Source organism: Chaetura pelagica, unplaced genomic scaffold, assembly GCF_000747805.2.
Source record: "Chaetura pelagica isolate M959 unplaced genomic scaffold, ChaPel_1.0 scaffold261, whole genome shotgun sequence".
Taxonomy (NCBI): Eukaryota; Metazoa; Chordata; class Aves; order Apodiformes; family Apodidae; genus Chaetura; species Chaetura pelagica.
Window position 1 is genome coordinate 965,867 of NW_009952189.1, and position 17,054 is coordinate 982,920.

The 17,054-nt window shown below is 36.9% G+C and overlaps 1 protein-coding gene across 1 annotated transcript in view; it reads right to left on the minus strand.

Moving 5' to 3' along the window:
* Positions 1-15,594, minus strand: part of DHX15 (DEAH (Asp-Glu-Ala-His) box helicase 15) — a 42,006-nt gene extending 26,412 nt beyond the window's left edge. Inside the window, 5 exon segments of the mRNA XM_010007303.1 lie at positions 7,228-7,446; positions 7,847-8,006; positions 9,130-9,323; positions 14,550-14,962; positions 15,573-15,594. Of these exon segments, the coding sequence (XP_010005605.1) occupies positions 7,228-7,446; positions 7,847-8,006; positions 9,130-9,323; positions 14,550-14,962; positions 15,573-15,594 (1,008 nt within the window).
* Positions 15,595-17,054: the final 1,460 nt, after the last annotated feature.

Here is a 17,054-nt window from a genome sequence, read left to right on the forward strand (position 1 = left end):
AAGTTACCAAACTGAACTTGATCCTAGCTCCTCACAGAACTGAAGACTTCTGAGTCTTCAGTTTAACAGTCCTGAGTAAAATTGTAGTCAAGGAAGTTGTCCATTGGTACATTCATTCTAAAAAGAGCTGACTACCAAAAGGTAAATAGGAAACAGACCACAAAAAGGAGAAATGTTACACACCAGCTAAACTGCTGGTTCATCTCAAGCTGCAGTGCCACAGACTCAATAATATACATTTCACAACATACAGTTATCAAAATTGCCCCACAGTCTACTACATACCTTAAAGCTTTCAAAAACTTCTTGCTTGATCCAATTAAAGTAACATAGCAACATACAATATATGAATATAGTTCAGCCACAACACTATAGAATCAAGCAGCTGTTAGGAACTCCGTAGTAGTACACTTGGAATATTAACATGGAGTCCTCAACTTTTTTCCATTCCCTCAACAGCCTAAGAAATTCTCCTTGGAATCACTCCAAAGAGAATGAGAAAAGCTAAAATATTTCTTTATATGGATATACTAGTGATTAAGGAGGTAACAGAGTAGTATTTTTCAACCAGGAAAAACAGTCATCTAAACATCCAAGTGAGAGAGTCAACAACTTATACTTTGTACCTACAGCTAAGCAACAAGTTTATAAAAGGCAAAGTTTACAAAAGTAAAAAAAAAAAAGTAACTAGGTAAATCATTTCATCATTATTATGATTAAATCAAATTTAAGCTAATTTAAACTGTATTCCTTCCAAGAAACTGGTGTAATTAAGGATGGTTCTACATACCACCTTGAGCAGGCTACTTGGCTTTTAAAAACAACCGGTACACAACAGGCAATATTCAAAATAACTGTCAAATATGCTGGATTTAATTCAGGAGCTGAAGTATCACAAAGCAATTCTGAGACGCCAAAAAAACTTCTGGACTTCAACTGGAATTTCCACTGTGCCACAAATTTCAGTAAGACCTAAGTCTGCAAAGGAACCAATGCTTTGTTTTCTAAACCAGACACTGCTAAGCAAGAACAGGGTGCACAGTTTCCCTCTCATGTCCTAGAAAAAGTAGTGTAGTCATCTGTATTTTCACGTAACAGTAAGTAGGTTACTTATGCCTCCTGAATCTGACAAAGAAAAGACCAACTGATGACTCGTGTCTAAAAAATATTTTTATTCCTTCCACTGAAGTTGTGTTTCTGTGCAGCTAGAAAGGCAAAGATCCACCAGACTAGAAAGAAACTGTTTGAAGCCTGTAGACAAAAGTAGCCTTGAATTCTCAGAATGCTGGCATTGCTGGTTATATTCCATTTTAGCATCCTCTGGATGGGGACAGCAATGCCTACTACTCAGCTTTCAAGGAATTAAAGGCACAATGCTTTATTTTTCCCTTCTCACAGCAGATCAATATACCTGCAAGTGAAATAACTGGCTATGTTACGTTATTAAGCTGACACAGAGCAGAACTTTTGGTCCAGCTCTGGTGAAATACAGTGGGAATACTTCATCTAGGCATGTATAACTACACATTAAAGTAATCAAAAGCCGAAACAACAGTCTTGAGTCACAGTCACTCATGAACAGTGTTAAAAGACTATAAAAGACTATAGTAACAATTCACAAAATATGTACACACTTTGAAAAGGATTATACATTTTACAGTATCAATGAAGAAAACAAAAGTACTATATGTGATTTTCACACATAAAGGTGGTATATTTAATGCTTCAGGCTGTCATCAAAATTTAAGTACTCCAAAACACTTAAAACTGTCCAGTGAGATAAACACATTCCATGTCACCAGTTCAAATTGCTGGATTATAACAATGGAAAGAGACCTGGCTGCATTTGCTCTTCTGTAAAGTAAGCATTGAACGTTCCACTCTCTCAACAGCTTCCTACTCTTTTGCAGCAGGTGAATTAGCCACAGACAGCACCAGCTGCAGGTTAGTTTCTTTAACACTGAAGACTGTCTTTTCACAGTCTGCCCTTTTGTTTTCCATCCTGTCCAGTATCACTTGCATCCCCATCCCAGAACATGCAGAAAAACTTCAGCTAAAACAAAACACAGATAGTAGAGTTTAATTCCTACCCCTTTTATTTGTAAAACTAAATCCTTTTATCTTTTATCACTGCCAACAGTGCTAAAGTTATTTTTTACCCCTCACTGCAGAAAGTAAATATCAAACTTTCCACACTACTCAAAGGACAGCATGGGAAGGGGACAAAAGGAAGGTCTCAAGAAGCCTGTTTCTTTAACCTGACAAAAGTTATCCGGGACAACTATATGAAAAGCTCTCAGTACTTGAAACCAAGAGGGACGGAACTCATAGTTCTCCTACAGCTTTACTTACAGGGCTAACATAAAACCTACCCAATTCCCTCCCACCCCTTCTCTTTGATTTGCATGGGTAAAAACTAGCAAGACTGAAAATGTGAACAGGACTTAGTAATACTAAGCAGTATTTGGTAACACCCTTTTTTTCCCTAGAAGATCTCACTTTTGAAAGCCTTATCACAGAAAATCTTCTAGGTGTGACTTTTTAAGATAGTCTGCACCAGTTTAATTTAGAAACATGTTGGTTCTTTGGGCTCTGTATCAGAACACACAACTAAGACAGACGGACTAAAATAAATGAACCAAAAACCAACACTTCACCAGCTGGCTCCAATACCACATCACTGTTTATTATATCACTACTCCATCACTTAGTATTCCCTATCTCTGCATCAAGAACTAAGGATCTGAACACAGCAGCAGCAGCTCATCTAAAGGGAAGTGTATAAAATTAGCCACAGAAGAGACTAATTTTGCTTATCATGCACAGAACTTCCTTTTTTCTGCCATTGAAAATAAAGTCTTTATTACAGTATTCAAACTGAACACTGAAGAATTTCACTTCCACTTCTTTCCTGTTGGTATTTCTGCAGTAAAAAGTGGAGTGCTCATACTGAAAGGGTACTATTAGTAAGAACAGAAACAGAAATTATAGGAGCAGTTGCATATATTGAGTTAGTGCACCTTATCTCTAAAAAGCAAGTCTGTGCTGAACAAATACTGTCAAGATTCTTAAATAAAGAATTTCTATTGAATGGTACTAAAAAACCCAAACATAGTAAAGAAACTACGGAAGAAATTGCTCCCACTAAGCTAACAATGCAATAACCTGAATTTCTTTCCCATTTGTGTGTGGGACCTACCCACGTTGCCATGGATAAGGCTTGAAATTACACAGATACTAAACAGCAGTTACCAAACTACGGCCACCCAAAGTACTTGAAGTGCTGCCATTTGTTCTGGCTTACAGACCAAACTGGATATGTAAATATCCACTTAACTTGCTGGTTAGGCTCCACACAATCTAGAGATTTGAACTCTTACCTCATTATCTTTAGAAAAATGGTTTCTACAAAAAGATGGTGAGTAGCAATGTCATTTTAAGGACATTTAATGGAACAATTCAAGAACTTGGCATGCATAACAGAATGCAATGATGTTGTAAACACTGTTCTTGGGAACATTATTTCAGGAACCTTTTCTTCAGTTGACCCTGCATTTGGAGCACTTACAAATAATCTCACAAGGCAAGTAAAACTTCAAGATTGCAGATCATACTTTAAGCTCTTATAAATAGAAGATGACTGTCTTGTCTACAGCAGATCAGGAGCTACACAGAACAGCTACATTTAGCGCACCACCTTGGATAATGAGTCAAGTAGACATAACTGTTAAACGCTGAAGGAAAATAATGCAAAAAAGTATAAGGCACTATTAACTTATGTTAAATGAGTGTGCTGGGAAAAAAACAAAACAAACAAACCAAAAACGAACTGCATAAAAACCACTTCCCAAACTGGAAATGACAGGCAGACACCAGATACCTTAACCTTCGTCCCCCTTTTTCAAGCTCCTATCACAAATAGGGGCATTGCCAGCCACATCCAATTTTGATTACATGAACCTTCTAGAAACTGGCTTTGTCCTTAAAGCTGTATTGAACTTGACCCATTTCCCTTTCTTCCTCCAAGAATGAAAGAAAACCGCTACAAGATAAACTGAGGTAATGACAGTAAAAAGTATGTGGCCCCAACAGCTGCGCTATTTCAGGAGATGCAAGTTCAGAGAATTCTGAATACAAATACAAATTCTAAATACAAATTCTAAATACAAATTCTAAATACAAATTCTAAATACAAATTCTAAATACAAATTCTAAATACAAATTCAGAGAAACAATGCTTTCTAAAATTATGTACTTAGACAAAAAAAGTCATCCACTGAAGAAGTCAACATTTGACCATAACTGAGAACTAGCTTTGCAAACAAGTCAGACCTAAACTTGTCTCAAAATTATTCCTATCTTCATGGTCTTTTTGGCCTGGTCTATTTAAAATATTTAATATTCTCATCTTCTCGAATGAAGAGAGAAAAAAGAACTTCCTCCTTTTAGCACTTGAACACAATTTTTATTACTCTTGCTTCAGTTTATGCTCCCCAACTCAATACTTTCTATGTAAGGTTAAACAAGACAATTTGTGTTCAATGCACCCCAGCACACTGACATGAAAACTTAACAATATTCTTCAGCCTATCCACAATCAAGAACAACATTACTGATCCATACTTCACATCTCCAGATGCAGCCTGGATTCTTCCTCCTAAGCGTCTAACAATGCATTTGGCTTCATGCAGAAAAGGGTGGCACAGAACATATTTCGCATTTTCAAATGTCTATGTTACCAAGGTACATACAACAAATCTATACAGTTCATGTCATTATTTCTAGCTCCCCCACCACCCAAGTTTCCAGTGTAAGGATTTTACACCTACCTTCAGATTACTGATCTAAATGGTGTGTGAAATCTAATATACTGTTTTAGCAGAACTCCAGTAGAAAATAAACCAGCTACCTCTTGTTATCTGCAGGTAAGCCAGTCTTTAAACATTTAAAGTCAAATTTAACGTATGCCTATCTACACAACTGGACTACAAAATCTGTAATCTCAATGACTGAGAACAAGTTTGACAAAACCTACTGTCTAAGAAAGGCACACTGACTGAAGTGAAATTATGCTATTTCCTTGTAAACAGAATTCCCTGTCAGAGACAAATGACTCTAATTTTGCCTGTGACTGACATCAGGCAACCTGGCTCACAGTTACTCAGGTTATACCTTTTTGAACATTGGCATAAAACACTAACAGCATTGCCATCCTCTGGAATCTCCCTGATACACCAGGGTGGATTTTCATGGGGTTGTGGCTTTTTGGTTGTTTTTTTGTTTTGTTTTGTGGGGTTTTTTGTTTGAGTTTGCTGGTTTTTTACATCAACAGATAAGCTCTCCATCTTACAGCAACTGTGAGATAAAAGTCCTTTTTCCTAATAAATTTTGTTTTTAAAACATCCTCTTATTACTAATGGGCTGAAATGCAGCTGAGGCAACATAATCGTGTACTTTTTCTCCTTTCAGGATTCAGAAAGGAAGTTTTTATTGAACACTTATTTCTGCACCATTAACACCGTCCAGTAACAGGCGTATACATTTAAGACTCCTTTGGTTTCCAAATGTATTTAAACTTTTTTTTGGGGGGAGGAGCCCAAAACCACAGAATCTTCCCTACTTTCTCTATGTTCCATCATTAACTTTGTCTTAACTTAGCTATACACAGCCCATATACAGTTACTTACAAGTTTAGTAGGAAGTGAAAGCAGTAGCTAGTAAGGATGTTCATTCTGCCTTGGACAACTACTTCTCATCTGAAACCTCTTAAAACAGTTCACACTTGTATGGCTTCACTTAGAACATCTTCCCTTCATGTAACATCATTTGGCTTTGTAAATGCATCTTTCTGACAAGAAAATCAAGTCATCCTGCACCATTCTTAAAAGAAGTACAAAGAATTTCTGTCCAGCACAAAGTCATGGCAAGACTTGAGCTACTAAAACCACTAAACCCAAACCACATAGTGGTAGCAGTACCCAAAGCACACTTCCAATTCTTGGGATTACAGTAGGTCAAATAATTTCAGGTTCAACAGCAGTATGCACACAGATTGTATTATGAGGTTCAAAGATGGGCCTCAACAAGGGCCTCAAAACAACATTAATCAAAATGGATGCAACACTTCAAAGCTTCTCTACAGAAGCTGAACCAGAGTTCAACTTAATGTTAACCAGCTAAATTCAGACTAGCTACCAGCAGAACCAGCCCAGGGCCCTAAACAATAGTATCATCCACAGATACGTGGGTTGGAGAACTCTAGACAAAAAAAACAGAAGAATGGTGGCTTACCAACACAAATTAAGTGATTCAGCAAGGCACGTTAAGACATCTTAGATGCATTTATGCATAATTACACCTGTATGTATGATCATGTCTAAGGTGCATGATTTTTGTTTATAAGTTCTTTATAATACATTATGTCCTGTAGACTAATCCACTGGGCATCAAAGAACTTGTTCATAAAACATAAAACTTGTGCAGATAACATGAGTTTGGAACATCAAGGCAGTCATCTCACTCCCTCTCCCCACAATTATAGAACTATTTTGAGCAATAAATGGCAATTGATGTAGCAGGGGCATAGTTTAAAATTGATAATTAGAAGGATAAGTATTTGTTCTACATGAAAGGTTGAAAACAACCCAATTTAGTACCCTGGTAAGAGAAAAATCTGCTGGAACAGCTGGACAGCAGTGTTCCTTTCTCTTTTCACTGGTTCATTTACCCACTTGCCAACAGTTGTTTCACTAATTCTCATGTTTATCTGCCAGACTGGCCTAAGCTAAATCTTTTAACTAAAACCAAACAGGCAGGTTTGAAAGCCACAATTGTTAACAAAAGTATTTTTCCCTGACCGTATTTTAACTCACATCAATATTCCAAACCAAGGAAGATAGAGTGTTCACTTTTACAGTGACAGTCACCGTTTTGGTTTTCTAAAGGAAGAAACAACCCACCATTTTAATGGCAGCATTTTAACCAAAGTCTTTTAAAACTCAACTAAGAGGCCATAAGTGGCAAAACTTCCCAAGAAGCCTGTGTATCTTTAGCATGACCTTGTTGTTTGTACCATTACTTGTACTGTTTTTCCTTGCGTAAAGACAATGAAGTGTTCCACATTCTTTAAAGGATATTTTTTCAAGAGGACTGACTGCAAGAATGTGCATCAAAACAAATTATTTAAAACATTTATGTATGGAATGATGAATTTAAAAAAAAAAGTACCTCCTGTCCAGTAAGAAAGAGTAAGAGATCTCCTTCCTCTTCTTCACACATGTGAATTTGGATCACTGTCCGAATGGCAGCCTCAAGGTAGTCCCTTTCTGGTTCTGGAGTGTAGAATATCTCCACCGGATGGGTGCGACCCGGGATAGTTAGAAGAGGACAGTTATCAAAATAGATCTGAAACTTGCCAGCATCTAAAGTAGCACTCATAACTATAACCTGTAGGTTTGGAAAACAGGCAAAAGTTATTCTAAAGGTTAAAAAGATTTTGTGCAACTTACGCATACAATATGTCATATCCAGAAGCTAAACTCAAATCTTGACTAATTGAAGCATGCCTGTATCATCTGAATATAAAACTCATTACAAAGGCCCCAAAAAATTCCTAGTCAAAATACTGAATGGATAAGCTACAATTATATTGTTTCTAGTATTTTCCTCAATACAAACTGCATTAAGAATTTCCTAGGGTTATCTTTCCAATACAGATGATCACTGGATCAAAAAACAGTTGATCTACTTTTGTTGATAAAAATATACTAATGGTAAGCACAAAGATACCTCATTTGGTATGCCTGCACCTGGAAAGCAGAAGCTGTTGGGCTCCATCATTACTGACCTTTAAATCAGATCTTTGTCTTACAACTTCCTTCAAAACTCCCATCAAAATATCAGTAGCCAGTGTTCTCTCATGGGCCTCATCAAGGATGATAACACCATAGCGCTCCAGCAAAGGATCATTCATTGCTTCACGAAGCAGCATACCATCAGTCATATACCTGAACACAAACAAAAAATATTTCAACGCAAATTTTATTAAGTAAGTCTGATACAGAATCCCCTTCTGTATTATTCACTAGGTTGATTGAATTAAGCTTTTAATCAACTTCTTAGAAATGGCAACATCCATAGCTTTTTTCTGACAAGGTAACAAGCACATTTTGAAGTTTTCAAAGAGAAACTACTACGGGGTGCAAGTGAAATCTGGGAGAAAAGCAGAGAAGGAAGTTAAAAAAAAAAAAGGAAGGGGAAATATAGTTTAGCAACATTTATAACTGTATAGTCTGTAGACTATTACTGGTAGAATTCTTGTCTACAGAGACAAGAAAGGGAAATAAACCCTTTCTGCTATCATAGAAATGCTATTTCTGTAATTATCAGTTTTTTGTTTCAGATCACCTCTTTACTTTCTGCTTTTGTCTCAGATTTCTTTTTACACATTTACTTTATTGCCAGCCTCCAACTGCATAAGCAAAAAAAAAAAAAGGAAGACATTTTTTGATAGAAAAATACTACTCCTTAAACACTAAGTCAAATTCTTTTTCACTAAGCATTCAGAACATCACTGCAAACAACATATTAATTAGGCCTGGTTCCATCTACACATCACAGTAAAACACTATGGATTGTGTCCCAGAGTGAGGTATATGCCAGTTTTGAAACTTTCTGGGAGTCTTCCTTACTGAAGCAAGCTACTGAACTTCACCAGGATTATCCTGAGTAGGAAGATATGACAAAAGACACTGGAATGCAGAATAAAATCTGAATGCTAACGCCGAAGGGCTTTTTTCTGAACAGCACCTGAACAACAGAAATACCTCTTCAGATAACCCTATTCAAGGATCATTTAAAATTAATTTCCATAGAATGCAGCGATTTCTTTAGGAAGAATGACTTGTTTTGATTGAAAACAAGTCCCACCAAAAGGCCCACGCTCCAGGTTTCTCTCAGCTCACACTACGGATCCTGTCTCTCTTCTACACTCAAAGAAAGTGTCTGTCTGTAGATCCACTACACTTATTACCCCTCTCAAAACTTCACTCACCCTCTGTGCTACCCTGTGATTCCCTCCACCTCTGAGTAGGGAGAGTTATACCTTTACCTGACAGTTGTCATACTTACTTCAGAATGGTTTTTGCACTACTGCAGTCTTCAAATCGAATAGAGTAGCCAACCTCCTGGCCCAGCATGACATCCATCTCATCAGCAACCCTCTGTGCCACACTCATTGCAGCTACTCTCCTAGGCTGGGTACATGCTACTCCCCTCTTTGGTCCGGGTAATGAGCGCATGTAGTCAACACACCACTGAGGAATCTGTCAAGAATGAAACTCAGTTTTAAACACATTTCAAATGCCCAGGTGGAATCTGTAGCCTTGTATTGTATCAAATAGTTAGTTTAATTCTACAAAGATGCCAACTGCATGTATAAAGATAAACCACGCATGAGAGAAGGTAAGACTCGTTAGCTGGACCTAACCCCACCAAAGCACATTCCTATTAGGCACATACATAACTATATTTGAAGTTACCAAGGAAATTCATAGGTTCACAGTACAGTTAAGCACTGTTAAGAGTGGTACCATATACAGATATCTAGCACCAGCCAACATGCTCTAAAGCCATCAAAATTAACACTCAGAATTTTGAGATTGGCAGTACAGTTCATTTTTTCAAGTTTTGCAGTAAGCAAATAATATCTTGTCGTTTTAAAAAGTTATGCTTATTAGTACACTAAGCAAAAAGAAACATTTCAGTGATACAAAATTGTCTTAGCCATGAATCCCAACAAATAAAATTAATAATTACATTCATTTGGTTAATTATTGTTCTTTGGAAATTTTATCAACGAGATACGAAACCCCTATGTTTTCCTTCCTATTAGCACTCATTTAATTTGTCAGCAGTTTTTGCTCCAGTTAGGAATTTGGAAACAGTAAGAAAAACCCAAAATAAGCACCTTATTCAGAATAACTTCTAATCTAAGGTTAGTAACAGTTTCATGAAGATGGAATCTTCTTAACATGTTCTCAGTGTGACATTTTTTGAGGACATCTTTAAGCACAACAATTCCAAGTCTACAGATCAAATAAAATCCACTCCTTAGAAACTACTTTTCAAATACTCTTAAAAGCTCACATTTACAGAGAGGAAAATAAATTTCTATGTTCCATCAATGCAGAATAAAAGGAAAAGTAGTATAATTTAAATCAGGAAAATCTTTCTTCTAGAAACATTTTTCCACAGCAAAATCGACATAAGTGAACACTAAAACATACCCACAAGCAGAGAAGTGTAGACTGTAATGAATTTCTGTAATGGAAAACATACTTGCATTTTAAATTTCTATAAACCCTATTCAAAAATAAAAATAGCAGCAGTTCATGAACACTGATAGCATGGACCTGCAACCACATCCTGAAACACACATACACTCCTTTAATGTGCCCTGTAGAGAAAGGAATTTACTTCCCAAGACACTAATATAATCTCAACTCTAAGCATATTAGGTGAAGCTCCTTGACTTTAAACAGAGCATGTCCTGAGATAAACTTTAAAACAAGAGGTCTGCCAGGCCACAGTAGTCTGAAATAAGAATAATTTAGAAGTACTTTTCCAGTAAGCAGCAAAACCTACAGCACAGGTGTCAAACAAAAGGCCTATATACACTTCAACATCTCGAGATGTTTTAGATGACTACCAGCACACTTTCTATGTCCAACTTTAAAATATATACAAACACTATAGGAAAAGGGCTGTGCTACACATTTTCTACTTCAGTCATGGCCAGGAATACACTGAATACTTCTTATAAAACCTAACAAAGTTAACACCCCTAAAAAAAAAAAAAAGGAAAAAAAAAAAAACAAACACCAAAAATCACCACCACAAACAACCCACACCCTAAAATCACCAAAACCCTTGACTTTCCTTAAAACAAACCAAACCAAAACATTTTATCAAAAGCATGAGGAACAGCTTTAGTTAGCACCATGGTCCTTAATCAAGGACTTTCTCAATGAAGAGACATTTTCTCAAATACATCCACCATAAACATGAGTAGGCAGGTACTACACATAAATGCACTGCAGGCTGTTAAAGACTACTCAAAAGTCAAAGGAAGAACACGTTTTTAAAAGTATAAAGGTATGTGTAAAGAGAGGGAAGAGCACTGTCCTCTGGCTTCTCTGAGCCACTTAAATTTACTTAAAACTTTCTCTGTTAAAAGTTGTATGGTAGAATTCTCAAAATTTTCATTAGTTGAAAAGGTGTCAAGACTTTTACCCATGTCAGTCCTCTTTTGGACTGCAAGAGCAGCAGGAGACCAAGCTATATGCAAAAACACCTTACTTCAAGCTTCACCTGCCAAGGAAACTTTCCGACAAAGTAGTATGCCTTAGGTTATGTCCACAAACACCCTACTCTTTACAGGCTCTCAACTGAAAGCAGATGCTACCCTATATAAAATACAGCATAAAGTTATTATACAAGCACTGCATATGATCCCACATTTAAAACAGAGCACATATTGCAATTATAGCAAGTACTTAACCTCTTTATAAAAGAAATTCAGCTCACCCATTCCACAACTGAGCATATTCTGAGATCACTTAAACACAACAGTTAACTTAAAAGGCAAAGTTTAAGTTACAAATCAAGCCATTACAAATACTGAAGATTTTAAAATGAATGGTCTTGACTTCAAAATACTTCTTCAGTGCTGTGGGCTTTTTTATGTCTATGCAAAGTAACACCTTCAGAAAAGCTTTATCTCCTGTTGTTCTCACTGTCAAGGCTAAGCATTCCCAAACCTGGGTATTTTCCAAGGCTTAACAGGAAAATGTGCCCATATTAATGAGGAAAGGGGACTTGACAAGCAGCAGCTCACTCCCAAAAAGATTATCTACTACTGTATAGCCTTCTACTATTGCCAAGAAAGAGAAGATAATTTTGGAAGAACCATTCATTCTGTATTTCAAATAATGCCAACTTAATACAAATGAAAGAATAGCTCATGTACACCTTCAGTTTGAGAATCAGAGGGTTTCTTAACCACAGATAATTTACCTTGCTCTGATCCATGGAAGTAGGAGACTAAAAGGCCTCCAACTAGTTTTAAGACAGCCCTTCATCACAAAAAGTAATTGATATTATCACATGCAAAACCAGACTCATTAGGAGGCAACAGGATAATTTTCAGTGATACGTTCCTACAGAGACTTAACTGTTTCAAAATGTACCTGCAAGCTCAAGCTAAGTGTATTCAGCAGAAGCGGTGAAGCTTCCAAGATAGCTTATGTGCTTTCAGTAGCTTAAGTCCTATTCTTAGGAAATATGCCTTAAGTTTCTTATGACCTTCCAGAAAATAAGAAGTAGTAAAGACAATTTAGGAAAAGCTTTTTGCCTGGGGAATGACATGACAGTAAGATACATATGAAGTGTCAGATATTAAGAACACACGCTTCAGATTGTCAAATTCTCAGATCATGCAACGAGAAATCTTGTTTTCATATAGGTAAGTACAAATTTTCTTTTTATACAAATCTTCAGAATACTGTCTCTTCTAAGTAACTATGGAATCATTTTTTCTGAAGAATTCTATAAAATCCTGGTCTCATCTTACACACATTAAAAGACAAATACAGGTAATGTGGTAAGAAAAATTTCAAACAAGATATTTGCTCTTAAAATTTTCAACAAGACGAGCATGTAACTTCAAATATTTCATGTACCTATAAAAGGTACCCAATGTACTACATCATATTTTGCAGACATTCAAACGTTGTGACTAAGAATTTATTTCTGTAATACTCACTTGTAAGTTAACTATAATCCATTTTATAATTACTAAAATATCCTCCTTTTTTATTTTCTGCCTAAGAAATTTCAGGTTACAGAACAAATAACTTTTTACAGCACTTTTCCACACAGATTTTAAACAGCAAATTAGAGGACAGATGGAGAAAGTTTGTCCTGTTATAAACACAAAGTGGTGGTGTTCCTTGTATCTTAGATCTTGACTGTTTACTGGTCCTCAAAATTCTTAAGGTCAAGAAGCCTCCACAAATCTGTTATCATTGTTTTCAGTGCTGAGAAAGACTGTTAAATCCATGAAAGTACAAAAAAAACCCAAAAAAACTAACATTATTTAAACTGCAGCACTGGAAAGCTGTATCATAGAATCATAAAATCATAGAACGATTAAGGTTGGAAAAGACCTTTAAGTCATAAAGTCCAACCATCAGCCCTACACCCCTGTGACCACTAAACCATCTCCCAAAGCACCATGCCTACCCATTTTTTAACACCTTGTCTGTGTTGTCTGTCTGTGTCCTGTTTGCATTTGATTAGTGGTAAATTTATTTCTCCCCAAGTTGAGACCGCTTTGTCCATGACTGTAAAAATGGTGAGTGAACCCTCCTTGTCTCAACCCATGAGCCTGATGAACTCTGAGATGCTTCAGTACCAGGGAAACACAAGTGTCTTCCTCTTAAGTTTAAAAACAGAACACATGATCCAATCAGATAATGTCAGAATGATGTGGGACATTTCAATTCCCTTCAAGTTCATATTTGTAGTAGTAAATTTCATAAGACTAAAAAGTACCTACTTCTGTAATATTTTTCCTACTTTCCAGCTGCTATTTACTCAAACAGTTAAATTCAGTACAGATGTAAATTTGGAACAATCACCTCAGTTTGTGGATTAGTACATTCCTATCTAGTCTTTAAAATACCTTCATCTTCCTTTATCAAAATGCTAACTACCAATCATAAAGCCTAACAGAAGTAAAGGCCAGAGAACAGTGTAGAGAGACTGCCAGAGCAGTGTAGGAGAAAGGGACCTAGGGGTCCTGGTGGACAGGAGGATGACCATAAGCCAGCAATGTGCCCTTGCAGCCAAGATGGCCAAGAGCATCCTGGGGTGTGTTAGAAAGGGTGTGGTTAGTAGGTTAAGGAAGGTTCTCCTCCCCCTCTATTCTGTCTTGGTGAGGCCGCATCTGGAATATTTTGTCCAGTTCTGGGCCTCTCCGTTCATGAAGGACAGGGAACTGCTTGAAACAGTCCAGTGCAGAGCCACAAAGATGATTAAGGGAATGGAACATCTCCCTTATGAGGAAAGGTTGAGGGAGCTGGGTCTCTCTAGCTTGGAGAAAAGGAGACTAATGGGCAACCTCATCAATGTTTACAAATATGTTAAAGGGGAGTGTCAGGACCTGGACAAGTTCCTGTGCGATGCACTCCAGGTAACCCTGCCTGGCAGGGGGGTTGGACTAATTTTTCGAGGTCCCTTCCAACCCCTAAGATTCTGTGATTCTGTGAACAGGACTGGACGTGAAAGAGGAAAATACTGACAGATTCTCCTCACTTTTGTATTCATTTAGCAAATAAAACCCTCACTAGATGAGTTTCACTCACAATTTGTGAGGTGTTCTTTCATAATTAACTTCAAGACAACAAACCAAATTGCACCACCACACACACCTGACAACAGCCTCAACTTTAAAACAAAACTTCAGTATCATATAGACAAGAACTTACCTGTGTTGTTTTACCAGACCCAGTCTCTCCAACCAGCACAAATGACTGATGCCTAATCAAAATATCTGTAAATCTTTCTTTATATTCCCAGACAGGAAGCTGAAGCCTTTTTTTCAGGATGTCGTAATATCGTGGTGTATGCGGTAGATTTGTGAAAGGGTTAATACTGTGTGGAATCATTGCCGGTTTTATAGACTGTAACCCAGCAGCCCCATAGTAAGTAGAGTTAGACGTGGGTCGCAAATCTTTTTCCTTGTCCCTTTCTCTGTCACGATCTCTATCTCTGTCACGATCTCTGTCACGATCTTTAGAACGGTCATCACGGTCCCTGTCCCGGTCACGATCTTTCCTAAAATAAGTTAAGAGACACAGAAGAAAATGAGATACTTGAATATTTTAATGCAGAGTGGGAACTGAAATACATGAGAACTTAAAAAAATATCTACTACAAAGTGGACATGAACTAATATTTGTAGAAAGCCTTGAGAACAGCTACCTGGAAGGATAAGCAGAGAGTAACAGTGTATGATGCATACTGAACATTAAATACACACTCATTGCACATAAGCACTGCCACAGTTCCTCATCTACAAGCAAAACTGAAGAAATCTAACATATGAAAAGAACACCATCTTAACCCTCTTAATTCAATGACTAGAAAGAAATCACCCATACATTCTACACTCCTCTCACAATTCTTCCTATCTTTACTTGCTGCTGCAGAAAAATACCAGAACACAAAATAAGTGTTACTGCCTACCTAGCAAGAGAATCATACTAACCCACAAAAACTCACTCAAGAGGACAAGCAAACCCTGGAAAATTTTTTTTTAACATCAAACAGTCACTCTGTACATTTTTTTGGTCAAACTCTCCCATACAATTCAGATTTGCACAACTTTGATATATAGGTTGTTCAGTCTGAATCTTCAGACCAAAAACCAGCCACTATAGTACACAGAATAGTTTAGGCTGAAAAGAGACTCTTAAGATCATCAAGTCCAACTGTTAACCTAGCCCTACCAATTCGTACCATCTTCTCCATTACCGCCTCCTACCACGCACTTAAAACCATCTATATTTATGTATTACCATTTGTTCCAAATATTAAGTCAAATAAAAATTCACTGCACTCACAAAAGAAAAACAGTATTCTTTTCACCAGTTATCCACTCAAGTGTCAATCTCTGGCCCCAGTCTTAGTGGCAGTTTCTGATTTTGCAAATCTATACTTATTCTTGCACATAACCTCACCCTCCCTACAAAACACTTAAATACTTGCAAAGAAATCCGTTTGACCCAAAGGACTGTAGCTACATGCTTTCAATAAAAATCCCAAACTTAACGCTAACTCATGACTTTGAAATAAGCCCCACTTAACAATAGCATCCCAACACATTTTAAGCCAAAGCAAGTCAAAACACTAGCAGTATCTTTGCCTGTAAAAGTGAGGACACCCTCAGTTACAGCTTACTATGTGCATCATGTTAACTGAAATACCATAAAAACAGCAAAATACGGAACTAAGTCAACACCAGCTTTACTGTTAATGCACATGTAAAAGTTCTTAGGAATAGTCATTAAGGGAAAACAAAACCTCTCCCTCTCCTTTAGCAGCACTGAGGTATTCCTGAAAAGGAGTAGTGAGCATTTCTAAAGAAAACTGTTGTTCAACACTCTTCTTCACAACTGCTTTTGTGTTTTTTTACAGCTGGCATTCAAATATAACTAGTGAAGTTAATAAGCAAATGCCTACCTACAGGCAGGATGAAGTAATCCAGACTATATTAGTACGGACTCTATTAATTGTAATTCAATATGTGCTGCACATTGGAAACAACTACTACTCTTATCCTTGTATAAATTATTCTGTGCAGGCTGACTTTTTTCCCCTCTATATTTCAACATAAGATGGCTTCAGAGGTTGTTGCAGTAAGGTTTTTTTTAGACTACTTCTTCTAACACAGATGCATAGATTTTCCTAAAATACTGAGTGCTGAATTGTCTGAAAATGAAGTACCTTTTAGATAATTTGCTTAAATCTGTGATAACATAGCTTCAACATTACTTCCAGCACAGTCAAATACTGTAAAAGCTCCACATTCCATCTTACTGTAAAATGGCAGGCAAATACTGCAGAACCCAAATGGTTTACCATCTCTAGTATGGAAGCTATTCCTACTAAAAACTGAAGGAACTAGGCTCCATTATGCTACACTTAATGGAAGAAGAGACTAATACCACGTAACAGGAAAGAATGAAGCTTTGGACTTGTAGTTAATTGAGCTGTTCACAATAAGATTATTAAATATCTGCAGATATTGGGATAAACAAGTGCATAGTCAGACCATAACATGATTAAAAAGAGAAGGAAATAAAAGTATAAAAGCAATATAAGAATAGCAAAACCAAGGTAAATTGTAACAACCTGGTAGCTGGTAGCTTCCACTGAAGGGAAGACACAACTAAAGATTTTTTTTGTTTGGTTTTCGTTTTATGTGTCTT